The sequence below is a fragment of the Heloderma suspectum genome, chromosome 1 (assembly GCF_057233095.1).
Source record: "Heloderma suspectum isolate Gila_16-S chromosome 1, 16-S_ref, whole genome shotgun sequence".
Classification (NCBI taxonomy): Eukaryota; Metazoa; Chordata; class Lepidosauria; order Squamata; family Helodermatidae; genus Heloderma; species Heloderma suspectum.
The window spans coordinates 107989271-108002876 of record NC_139458.1 but is presented as its reverse complement, the minus strand read 5'-3'; the positions used below and the strand labels follow the sequence as shown (position 1 = coordinate 108002876).

Here is a 13606-nt window from a genome sequence, read left to right as displayed (position 1 = left end):
TGCATTTGACGGAGTACTGGAACAGGGAAATGGGGTGAGTGTGGATAAACACATTTTAATGAGATTGCGTTTAACCCAACAGTACGCTGATTTCATTGCGATGGCGGGTGCAATATAGATCGGCCCATGGTTGCTTTCCCCCAGAGTTCCTGTAATTGCTGCTTTATCCACTAAGTCATCTCTGTTGGTTAGGATCAAGTCAAGGATAGCCAATCTTCTAGTTCCTTCCTTTACTTCCTGTAGGAGGAAGTTATCTGCCACACAAGTCAGGAATTTCTTGGAGGGGCCATGTTTTGCAGAATTTGTCTCCCAACAAATATTGGGGAAATTGAAGTCCCCCATTACTACTACATCATGATTCCTTGAAACATTGGCTATTTGCTTTTCAAAAGTTTCATCCTCGCCTTCTCCTTGATTTGGTGGCCGGTAGTTCCTTTTATTCTTTGCTCCATTTATTTTAACCCAGATGCTCTCAATGGGGAGCTCATCCTCCTGTATTTCTGTGCAGAGATGCGTATTTTTAACATATAGTCCACCTCCCTTTCTGTTCCTCCTGTTCTTTTTCAACAAGTTATATTCTTCAATTGCTGTATTTTAGTCATGAGAGCCATCCCTCCAAGTCTCAGTTACACCTATCAAGTCAATTTCCCTCCTGTATTAAGAGTTCAAGTTTGTTCTCTTTGTTTCCCATACTCTGGGCATTAGTATATAGACATCGAAGACCATGTGCTTCATGGTCTGGCTTTCTTCCTACATGTGTCTGAAGATTATTATTGGGCGCTATTAGAGCTGTTCTCTCCATTGCGGTGCATGAGCCTTTGTCCATTGTTACCCCCAACTTTATGTCTCCCTTCCACGTAGGATTCAGGTTAAAGCGCTCCTGATACAGTTCTTCATGCTGTTGTCAGACCCATTCTTCCCAGCCTTTGTGAGGCGCAACCCATCCCTTGCTAACAGTCCATCTTCCAGGAAGTATAGCCCATGGTCCCAGAATCCAAATCTCTCTCGTTGGCACCACCTTCATAGCCAGTCATTCACCCGGAGTATTTTTCTTTCCCTTTCTATCCCTCTTCTAACTACTGGAAGGATGGATGAGAAAACTATCTGGGCCCCAAAGTTCTTGAGTTTCCTTCCCAAAGCTTCAAAGTCTGATGTGATTTCTTCATAGCTCCGCTTGGCAGTATCATTTGTTCCCACATGGATGAGAGGAAAGAGATACCTGTCAGTGGGGTTTATGAGTGCAGGCAACCCTTCAGTCACATCTCTAATCTGTCCTCCCAGGAGACAGCATACCTGGTGAGTCCACGGGTCTTTGTGACATACTTCGTGATATCCATACATGATCTTTCCCTTACTAAATAAGAAATGCCACGCTCCCCCATTTGCATGGCAATTACCATAGTTTATTGATGGGAAAAAGAAATGCAGATGGGGTAGAGATAACGTGTGATTAGGTTACATTTCCTTTATGATATGGAGGCCTTTTTTACATCTACATCTTAGTGCAGCAAAGCTCTTGTGTCTGTTTTAAAAAAATATAAAATATTCCAAACATTCACATATTTTACTGAAATGGAAGTTCAGTAAAATTTCTGTTCTATGGAGCAGAAATCAGAAAAGTTGAAGAATGTGACTAACAGTGCAATCCTATACATGTCTACCCAAACATAAAAACCAGTGGATTAAATGGGGCATACTACCAGGTAAGTGGGTATAAGACTGTAGCCTTAGGGAGCACCTACCTTGTTTTGCAAAAAGTTGCTGTTCTTTTGCTGTTGCGCCACTGAATTTTGGCAGCAAATAGCCACCTTCCCGTGTTGCACTCGTTACATTGCACAAGCACTGGTTTGTACTAGTGCAACATCATTAATGCCAGTGCTGGGACAATGTTGGATACTACCCTTAGCTGGAAAGTAATCCTAACTATGTGTATATGTTTACTTTTTTTTTTTAATGTGTTAGTTATTAAGAAAGAATGAGAAAAACTTTGCTAACAAGTATGGTGTGTGGGCCTCTCCACAATACAAACCAACCCTTTGGGAATCTGTGGAGTTATAATACCTAAACTAGTAGCTTAATGCAAAACATTTTTGCATGCAATAAACCTTCTGTTGCCAGCCTTGAATTTTAGGCTTGGTAATGAAGTATGTGGAATACTGTGCTCCGTTTTATGGATGAGACTGGTTTTTAAAGACCTTTGCTGAGTATAGAGAGTAAATCTCCTAGGTGAAATAGTTCCTTAAGAATCACGTGATTTATAAACTAAAAAAACTAGGAAAATGTGTAGAACACTGAGCTAAAGTAATTTTCAAATTTAAATGTAACAATGCCTAAGATACTACACTGTAAATACAACAATCAGCATCACAGGGTGCTTCTCATTTGCAACTTTTCAAGTTTTGAATCCAATGGTGAGTTAATAGTTGCTTACTTTGCTTACTAAAGGCACTGTGAAAGCTCTAACTGGAGTTAAAGAGGAAAAGAGGGTTGTAAAAGGTTAGATAGCTGAGAAGCCAGATTAATGACCATTGGGATGTGTAGGAGTGTAGCTGGAAAAAGAACCACTATTAAACAACAACAAAAGTCCATAGTTTAGACCCTCAGAAGTAACCAATGTCCCTCACTTCTCTGAAAAGGTATTGGAATATGGGAATAGACTTATTTTATCTATTTAGGTGTGAAACCCTTCCAGTGTAAAACCTGTCAGAGAAAGTTCTCCAGATCTGATCACCTGAAGACCCACACCAGGACTCATACAGGTAAAACAAGTGCGTATACTTTTTTCCCATTTCTATTTTTTAATTTACTTTACCTAAACTGATTTTGCTTTGATGTAAATTCTTAGATTGTTTTATAGGAAATAGTGAATGTGTAACTGGCATCAATCTTTTTTTAGCTATAACACCAGAAAGTATTGCTTAGAGTGAAGGGAAGAGAGAGAGAGAGTTATCATCATCAGCGCTTGGTGGAAGAGTAAAGCTCAAGCAAGGGAGCATAGAAATATTCCCCAAATGTTCACAGCTTTTCTAGGTGATTGAAATCCCAGAACTTTTTCTTATATACATACTAGCCCTAGTTCAGCCCAGGGAAGGCTGGTAGCTCCAATGTCAGTGGGGCAGAGATTCCATTCTGGGTTTTAGTGAGAACCAGCCAGAAGGCTAAAGGAGCTATCCAAGGTGCTTGACCCATTTTGGGGATAGGGTTCAGCACCCTTAATAACTTCTTTAGATTTCTGGCTGGTTCTCACTAAAACCCAGAATGGAATCTCTGCCCCACTGAAATTGGAGCCATCAGTCTCCCCTCATTCAGGCCCTGTACTGTCAAATGTAATAGATGGATGGAAAGATAGCCAGACATGTTCCTTGTTTTAAAATAAAAAAGTGATTTAAAAGGGGACAAAGTGTTAGTTCATTGTATGTGAGACTTCACGTGGCTTCATCTGAACTTTAAATATCTAAAAATAGTGACCACTGAAGTTGGAGATTGTAGGACCATATTTTGATAAAAATATAAGAACCATCTAATGCTTTCATTAACGGATCATCTATGAAAATCCTCAGCAGTTTAGAGTAGCGTTCCTGCTGCACATAATCCATTATATTTTTTTCAGTCTCTCTCTCCCTGAGGGTCAAACAATATGTTACATTAAAGGCATGTTTGAATCCTGCACTTGGAATCCCCCACATCTCTTTCTTTATGAAAACAGCCACAGTGGTGGTGGGGTGGTAGTAATCTGGATCAGGACCACAGCTTGGTGGGAGAAGGGGTTCAGCTTTTCCCCCTGCACCATTTTCCCACTGAAACCTTCCCCCTCCAAAGCTGCTATTTGTCCACAAAGCTGCTATTCACTGCAAATAGCAGCTTCAGGGTTAAATAGCAGCTCCGGATTAGGGCACTTTTAATTAGGGGGTAGATGCTACTTCAACATGTTGTGGTTCTGAGCTGGATTGGGATCTTTGCAGCTTTTTTTTTTTAAGGAAAAGGCAAGGGGGAATCCGAAACATGACACACCTTTAATACAATATGTAGTTTGAGAACTGCAGTCCAGAAAGTACCTGTTTGTATGGCCCTGTCACTTTTGTGTTATCTCCCTTCTTGAGGTTGGTGTATCCTCTCTTTTCAGTGCTGTGATGTTATCATGCTGTGGTGCACCTTGCTGAAAGTGACAGGAATTAGGCAGGAAAAAATAGCTAATAATAGGTTGCCTTCCAGCGTGAAAGGGGCACTATAGCTGATTTAGTTAATAGAAGTTGCCTATCCCTGATTTAATATGATTAACACTGAGTGGCAACAAATATTATTGTTGATTTCATTGTTTTTACAACAATTTTCTGTAAGCAGTCTTGGTGGGGTATAAATCAACACACAAACAAAGTTCAGGCTAAAAGAAGAACAGCATTTCATAAGGCTCAAGAACAATAAAACAAGCTATCACCCAGAGAATTATCTGCTGAAGCCAACTAGGTCAGCCCCTGAGCACTACCTGGGTAGGAGATGCATTGGAAATGCTCTGAACTCTTCAGAGTAAGCATGATATGGTGCAAGCATAATTTTTTAAATAAAAAAATAATAGGAGCCAAGAGCGCCATCCATCTCCTATTGAAATCATTGGCTCGATTCCCATCACTTTAACAAAATACCATATATTCAAAGGTTAGGCACATGCTCCAGCTGAGTCTACATCAGTTTTCCCCAACCTGGCACCCTTCAGGGATTACAACTGCCATCATCCTCAGCCAGAAGGTCTATACTGGATGGGGATGATGGTACTTATACTCCAACACATCTAGAGGGTGCCAGGCTGGGGAAGACTTCCCTACATATTTGCTAAGCGTTCTCAGGGAGGGAACTGGATGATAAGGTTTCAGTCTATGCTAGTTTAATAATTTTGTGTTTTGTTGACAGGTGAAAAGCCATTCAGTTGTCGGTGGCCCAGTTGTCAAAAAAAATTTGCCCGGTCTGATGAATTGGTCCGTCATCATAATATGCACAACAGGAACATGACTAAACTGCAACTTACCCTTTAGATGTTTCACACTATCTGTATAAACCAGATGGGACCCTATGAACTACTGCAAATATTTCAACCATCATCTCTCAACTTTTAAGGAAATCTTCAGATGCCTTCACAATGCAGTTGAGACAAGTTAACTAAACTGTAGGATTCTGTTCAGTTCGGGCCTCTGCTTGGACTTTTGATTCTTCCTATTCAAAAACCTCAAATGGTTTCAATTTGTAAAATTATTATACCATTACAAGTTGAATATGTTATACTATAAATATTACTATAGACTCTAGTTATGTATATTTGTCCTTTTCTTCAGAAGTGTTTGTACTTTTTATTTTTTACTTGAAAATTGCAAGTGCAAGCTAATTACAATACTCAGTTATACTCATACATAATGATTTGTATGTGTGAAAGTCTGTTCATGTATATGATGTGCTTACTGCAAACACTGAGGTTTCCAAATACTGCAGTCCTGTACAAATATTGAGTCAATTTGGGTAACCTTTGTACTACCCAAGGAGGACAGTTTTATACTCTTCTGCTAATCTTCAGCATTGACCATTCCAAATACCTTGCTTGCATTCCTCAGAACTGTGGGTGCTCTGCTTTTCTTATAGGCATATGCAATTCATGGGATACACGTCCTGATATGCATCAGATCCATGCAGTCAGGGTTGGCCCTAACTTGTACTGTTCCCAGACTTTTATACACTGAAGACAGTGCATCTGATGCAACCCCCTTTCAGAAAATCAATGCATACCCCCCCTTGTCTCTCTATATGTGTGTCAATGTGATCATGCATGCTGTCCCCACTGTGATCTATGCATGCTGAATTAAAGGTCTGCAAAGACTACAGAGAATGCCACTATACATATGTAGGACTCTGTGGAATCAGGTCAAGAACTTTCTTTTTTCAGGATGCCTGTTCATGTGGAGAGAGCCCTATGCACATACAGTTGTACACTCCTATGCTATTTGCAGACCTTGAATGTGCTTTGGTCAAGAGTCAGGCTTGCCACCCTGATCCTGCTTTCCCACCATGTGTATTCAGTGAGAAAGGTCTGTAATTTGCCTGATAACAAGACTGGTATTGGAATAGTCATTGATACATTTGCTTCCTTTTCAAGAAATGCTTAATTGGGAGATGCTTCCTGTCCTCATAACCAACCAAATTGCCAAATCACTGTCCACCTATTTAGATGCCAGTGGTCACTGGGCATCTAGATTTTTGCACCCCTATATCTGTGCTTCTACATCTTTCCTGCTATTATGATACTCTGTTTCTCTTCCCTTTTCTCACTCTGATGAAGGGCAACAGAAGGATATGCTGGTGTACCCACAGTCTTTTAAGGAGGCTGACAGTGCAATCCTAAACAAGCACAATTTACTGGATGTAAGCTCAAAACAAGTCCTATTGAGCTCAAATGGGACTTACGCTGAGTAGATATGTATAGGATTGTGCTGTGAAACACTATGTTGCATAAAACCGATAGGTAAGTATGGGATGGAAACCCAAAGTTTCCATAGTTGATAAAGTTAGAGGAGCCAAGGCTTTTCTACACTGAAAATGAGAATCTTACATTGGAGTTGACTTGTTTTTATCAACAGCTTTCATGTAGAGAAACTGCATTTTTTCTGGTATTTTGAAACTGGTTTGAATTTATTCCACTTTGAGACACAGGTCCTTGCACAAAGTAATGTCCATATCAATGTAGATGTTTAACATGCAGCCATGCTGGTTATGTGGCTAGCAAGTTGTATAAAATAAAATTAAAGTTAAACTTAAGAAGAGGCTGGTCCAGAATTTCCATTAACATATAGCTCTTAAGCTAAATAGATGGCTCTTAAGTGACTTGAATGTCTCTCCATTTACAATTATATGTGCAAAAAGAGATGCCCAATGTGAGGAAATATATTATTTCAGGGTTTAGGGTTTATTATTTACTATTAATTGCTTGAAGTGATGTACATATAGCTATAAATATATATCTAATAATGTATTGCTCTTAAACAATTAAAATTAGAAAGTGAATAAACATTAGCTGCAAGCTATTGATGCCACAAAGACTGTAACCTGCATTTCTCACTGAGCTTTCAATTAAAGCCTATTTAAAGAGAAACAAATAAGAGTCCAACAGATGTCTTGTTTCATGGCTGGTATTAGGTTTCAAATTTCTTCTCCAATCGTGTTGACCTCTTTTTGTATATAAAGGTACCACCAGAATGGTTGACCACTAGTTAACCTGTCCAGGTCTTGACCACAATTTATCCTTCTCAGAGGGGAATTGTACTGACAACAGTATCAGATTTCATATTATGTTGTAGAGAGTTGTTTCACTCTGCTTTCTGGACACTTACAGCAGTTTTCCTTTAAGAGAATGACCCACAAGACACCCTTCCCCTGGTCTCGTTGTCTTCAATGAATTACCTCTCCTGCTTTGGAATAGATTCCACTGTCTTCAAATCAAACGTAATGTAGATACACCAGGATAAGGTATATTTTTTTCACTCCCTTTAATATCACAGCTTCACCCCACAATCCCAACATAACTGTGACTGTGTGCATGATTACTACTGCTATTATTAACCACTTTAAAAAAAATCTACACTTCCTCCAATGAGCTCATGATGGCAGGCATAGATGTAAGTTATCCCATTTTATCCTAACATCAATCTTGTGAGGTAGGCTAGTGTTAGATTGAGTGGCCCAAGGTTACCCAGTGAACTTCATGGATGAGCAGTAATCCGAACTACTCTGATTTCCATGAACAAAGACCAGCACTCTAGCTCAGCCTTCCCCAACCTGGTGTCTTTTAGATGAGGAGGTAATCTGTGATAGAACAGATAGGATTAAATTTACAGTTGTGGTGCACATTTCACAAGAGCTATTTCACACAGTACCAAGAAACAAACCATGGTCTGCCACCATGCATATGCTCAACCCGGAATTGCAGTAGTCATGGCTCTCTGATGAGTGTACCTGTATGACACATTCACTTGCAAACTGATATTTGAGGCAGACATTCTTAGATGTGCACTGAAATACTTTAGGAGTGTATCTAAAAATGTAATGTGTGAAGTGGCCTTTTCAACTGACTGAGCACTGCATAGCGAAGCATGAAAGTGAGCATTATCTTTGCAACACAGAGGTTTTTGCCATAGTGACTAATATGTATGCCCTTAATTTTTTTTAATCTTACAATTTCCCTGTATATATATTTTTCTTCAAAGTGTGACTATATCCTTTTATTTTCCCCTTGTTCATTTATATAACAAAATACACTAAATGGAAGTGTCTTATGTTTTCCTTCATTGAGTGCAGCTGCATCTTCTAGGATAACACAACAGTTAATTCTTCAAGTCATTTTACATGGGAATTGAATCACTCTAAATTTCAAGGGAACTGTGTCTCATTTGTGTCAGTCAGCTTTATCTTTTGCTGTCAGAAGATACCATGCCTCTGGTGAAACTCATAACAAGAGTAGCAAACAAAAAGATTTTGGAAAAAAGTGGTGTACCCACAGTGTATATAGTATAGATACACACACACTCTCACTGTGCATGTATACACACACACACACTACCCAGATTATATAACCTGATGATTCCAGTTTAAGATGTTCTCTTGAAGAGTTGAGACTTAATAAGAATGCATAGGTGCTCTTTTCAGCATGATGCAGACTGTTTTTATTTTTATCCCAAGAAGACACCCAGAGCTCAGTTATGCTACAAGCCATGCGATAAAATAGATAAATAAATATCACGAATAAAGTGCCCCTTTTGAAAATATTGTCATAAATACAGTTACAACAAGCTTAAAACTGTTTAAAATAAAAATTTGGGCTATCACCGAATTAAAGAAATCTTACACCATAATCCTATCCATCTCTATTCAAAGTTAAGTCCTATTGAATGCATTCAATGGAGCTTACTTCTGAGTAGACATGGCTAGATTGTACTGTTAATTCTATGAGGTTTAGGCTGCAGTCCTATGCACACTTATCTGGGAGCAAGACTCACTGATCTCAATGAGGTTTACTTCTGAGTAGACATGCATAGGATTGCTCTGTATATTTGCTTGAATATACAATAAATAAAAAAAGAATTCTGAAGAAAAGGCATGCTTTGTTATAAACAATATGTGAATGTGTCATGTAGGCGCTATGTTTGAAGCAGCATTCCCTAATGTCTAAAAGATGAGAAACTAAGGGAAGCAAAAGCCGAGTGTAGTCAAACGCGTACCCTGGATTTTAGGAAAGCTGATTTTAATAAACTCAGAACAATGATAAGTAAGGTCCCATGGCAAGCGACGCTAACGAGAAAAGGAGTCCAAGATGGGTGGGAGCTTTTAAAAAAGGAAATTCTCAAGGCACAATTACAAACAATTCCAATAAGAAGAAAAGGTGGAAGACAACAGAAGAAGCCAATGTGGCTTCACAAAAAGCTTCGGGATGACCTGAAAACAAAAAAGGACACATATAGGAAGTGGAAAGAAGGCCAAGTAACAAAGGAAGAGTACAGGCAGGTAGCACAGAATTGCAGGGATGGTGTCAGGAAGGCTCAAGCTGAGAACAATCTGAGGTTAGCAAGGGATGCTAAAAACAACAAAAAGGCTTTCTTCAGATACATGCATAGTAAAAGGCAGAGGAAAGAAATGGTTGTTCAGCTATTAAATAAGGATGGCAAAACGATAACAGATGACAAAGAAAAGGCAGAGGTGCTCAATTCCTACTTTGGCTCAGTCTTCTCCCAAAAGAGGGTCTATGACCCCCCTGGCAAAGGCGAAGTACAGGCTGAAGGGGCAGGATTGCAGCCTGAGATTGATAGGCATATGGTCAAGGAATACCTAATGACTTTGAATGAGTTCAAATCTCCAGGGCCAGATGAACTGCATCCTAGAGTAATAAAGGAACTGACAGAAGAACTCTCAGAACCACTGTCTATTCTCTTTGAGAAATCATGGAGGACGGGGGAAGTGCCAGATGACTGGAGGAGGGCTAATGCTGTCCCTCTCTTCAAAAAGGGTAAAAAGGAGGAACCTGGGAACTACAGACCAGTCAGTCTGACATCAATCCCTGGGAAAATTCTGGAGCAGATGATAAAGCAATCCATCTGGATGCACCTTGAAAACAATGCAGTGATTACTCGAAGCCAACATGGATTTGTCAAAAACAAATCCTGCCAGACAAATCTGATCTCATTTTTTGATCAAGTAACCTCCCTTGTAGACTGTGGGAATGCTGTGGACATAATATACCTCGACTTCAGCAAAGCTTTCGACAAAGTGCCCCATGATATCCTGATGAGCAAACTAGCTCAAAGTGGGCTAGATGAAACAACTATCAGGTGGATCCACAGTTGGCTACAGAATCGGACTCCAAGAGAGCTTATCAGTGGGACCTTCTCAAACTGGGAAGAGGTAACGAGTGGGGTACCGCAGGGCTCAGTCCTGGGCCCAGTGCTCTTCAACATTTTTATGAATGACTTGGAGGAGGAGTTGCAGGGAATGCTGATTAAATTTGCAGATGACACAAAATTGGGCGGGATAGCTAATACTTTGGAAGACAGAAACAAAATTCAAAGTGATCTGGATAGACTGGAGCGCTGGGCAGAAAACAACAGAATGACATTTAATAGGGATACATGCCAAGTTCTGCACCTAGGAAAAAGAAACCAAAGGCACAGTTACAAGATGGGGGATACGTGGCTCAACAACACGACAAGCGAGAAGGATCTTGGAATTGTTGTCGATCACAAGCTGAATATGAGCCAACAATGTGATGTGGCTGCAAAAAAGGCAAATGCTCTTTTGGGCTGCATTCATAGAAGCACAGCTTCCAAATCCCAGGAAGTACTAGTTCCCCTCTACTCAGCACTGGTTAGGCCTTATCTGGAGTTCTGTGTCCAGTTCTGGGCACCACACTTTAAGAAGGATGCAGACAAACTGGAGAGGGTTCAGATGAGGGCAACAAAGATGATCAGGGGACTGGAAACAAAGCCCTATGAAGAGAGACTGAAAGAACTGGGCATGTTTAGCCTTGAGAAGAGAAGACTGAGGAAAGATACGATAGCACTCTTCAAGTACTTGAAAGGTTGTCACAGAGAAGAAGGCCAGGATCTCTTCTTGATCATCCCAGAGTGCAGGACACGGAATAATGGGCTCAAGTTACAGGAAGCCAGATTCTGACTGAACATCAGGAAAAACTTCCTGACTGTTCAGCAAAACGACAATGGAACCAATTCCCTAGGGAGGTGGTGGGCTCTCCCACACTGGAGGCATTCAAGACGAGGCTGGACAGCCATCTGTCAGGGATGCTCTGACTTGGATTCCTGCATTGAGCAGGGGGTTGGACTCGATGGCTTTGTGGGCCCCTTCCAGCCCTACTATTCTATGATTCTATGAATCCCCTTTCCAAGACAGAGGACTCACTTGTTATTTTTGTACTAATGAAAAAAATCTGCAGGTTAATTAATGGGCAGGGGGGCATCTTTTTAATCAGTCTCACAGTTTTCAATTGATTAATCACAGTGATTAATCAAGGAAACACTGCAATCCCACTTCTTATTTTTATACTGCGACATTATTCTGTGGTTACTGCCTCTTCTCTCTCTGCTAAAGTAATTTAGTTAACCGGACTGGCAAAGCCAAATTACTGGCCACTTGAAGACACAAATTAGGAAATAATTATTGTAATTTAAGTGGAAATGCAATACATGTCACCATAGTGGAGAAGACAGTGGCCAGGTGACCTGTGTGCCTTGTTCAGTCTTCTGTCCATCTGCTAACAAGCATTGAAGGGCAATTTTAAGGCCCCTGCTGTCCCTCCCTAGGGTTTTAAAAATATTTAAACTGGACTTAAACCCAACAACTCCTCGAATAGAAGATGCCTTCAAAATAGAGGACTGACCTCGGTAAAGTAGGATACATGGCTACCCTACTGTCTGCCACTTCCTTTTTGGGTGAAAATGCTTTAAGCTTTATAAACCAGTCTCATCCTTGTTCATATGGGGCTGCATTCAATGGTGTCTGTCTGCTAGTGGAATGGATGCCACCCTGCTCTGTACCCACCACATGCCCACAACATCTATTCCAGAGAGTCAGGGGACTCTCAAGCACCCTTTTTGGGGGGGTTATATGGGGATACACTGGGGAAAAGAGGAAGGACAAGTCCCATTCCGCTAGAGGGAGTTGGCCTGTATGCCGTTGCATGGAGCCCATGCCCCACGGTCCTTACTGCATCAATGACCTCACAGGTAATACTGTGAATTCAGCAGTATTTTTACTCTTCCAACCTACTTTCTCAAGAATAAAAAGTATTAATGGAAATAAATTATCAATGTATACATTTCACATGATAATAAAATAAGCAATACTAAGTAATATAAACATTAATCTGCATGTAACAAGCGGCAGCTGTTTGTATTAGGCATACATAGCCTCATGACAATTTTTAAGTAATGTATGTTTTTTGTTTGATTTCTGTTCCATTACATTTTCCATTATGATTTTTCATTTCATTATGGTTTTTCACCCCATAGGTTTCTGCAAGACCTTTGTGTTGATGTGAAGTTTTCTTCTATTTAGTGGTTCTGTGCTTGTTCTATTGATATTCTGGCTGGATGATGTTACCAAAGACCAGTTCTTTCATTGTGCACACTGTGATATCTTTGCAAAAAATGGGCCTGAATGAGTTTTCTTTAAAGAGTGTTTGGCATAGTCCCAGGATAGTGATATAACCAGACTGAGTCTTCAGTCTGATTTGGTGATGTAAAATAGCAGAAAACCATTGAGGGGTGTGGTCTTTTAGCTCTATCCTTCTTTTAGCTATACCTATTAGCTGTACCCTAGCTGGTAAGTAGTGGGGCCAGCTGGGGTAGCCAGGTGTCATTTTTTACAGAGGACAGTCCACTGTTTGAAGGGTTGCTACAGAATTGTTGTCTATTGGATGACATCTTGTATTTGAAAGGCTATCTCATTCCATGCTGGTTTAAAGATAAAAACCATAAGAACTATTGCCCATCAACAGTGAGCACCTGCACAGCAGGCTGAACAGACAGGCACACAAGTAACCTGGTCACAGCCTTCTACATTATGCTGACATGTACTGCATTTCTAGTAAAATTAAAATAAGTATTTCTAAATCTGCATCTATCCATATAAATTAGCATAAGTAAATTTTATGCAAATTGGCAATCTCTTTTGTCCTTTTTCTTTGGTGATGCATTTCCTCTTTTTTGGCAATTCATAAGTGGCCACTAGGATGGCCTCTAGGATGGCCACTTACACATTGAAAAAAAGAAAAAAGAAAAGATATGCATCACCAAAAAAAAAGGACCCAAATGTGCATATGCTTACACACACACACACACACACACACACACAATATAATTTAAATAGAAATGCAATACTTAAAACAGATAACTCTTCTCCCATAGTGCAGAAAACTGACTAATGCTCTGTGTAGCTATCAGCCTCTGTCCCGGTGCTAAGTATTGATGGGCAACTTCAAGGCTCTTGCTCTTCTCTTTGTAGTTCTTTATCTTTAAACTGGACTTGGACTGGACAGCTCATCAAATAGACAACACCTTCTAATAGA

General features: G+C 40.1%; 1 protein-coding gene across 7 annotated transcripts in view; it reads left to right on the top strand.

Annotated features, from left to right (window-relative positions):
- Positions 1-7142, top strand: part of WT1 (WT1 transcription factor) — a 66341-nt gene extending 59199 nt beyond the window's left edge. For 4 of the 7 annotated variants that reach the window (XM_084853228.1, XM_084853208.1, XM_084853186.1 and 1 more), the window contains 2 exons: positions 2676-2759; positions 4906-7120. In XM_084853228.1, coding sequence (XP_084709354.1) covers positions 2676-2759; positions 4906-5027 — 206 coding nt within the window. In that variant the 3' untranslated portion in view covers positions 5028-7120. Of the gene's footprint in view, positions 1-2675; positions 2769-4905 lie in introns of all 7 variants that reach the window. The other 3 variants (XM_084853219.1, XM_084853198.1, XM_084853167.1) reach the window with 1 other exon arrangement.
- The last annotated feature ends 6464 nt before the right edge of the window (positions 7143-13606 follow it).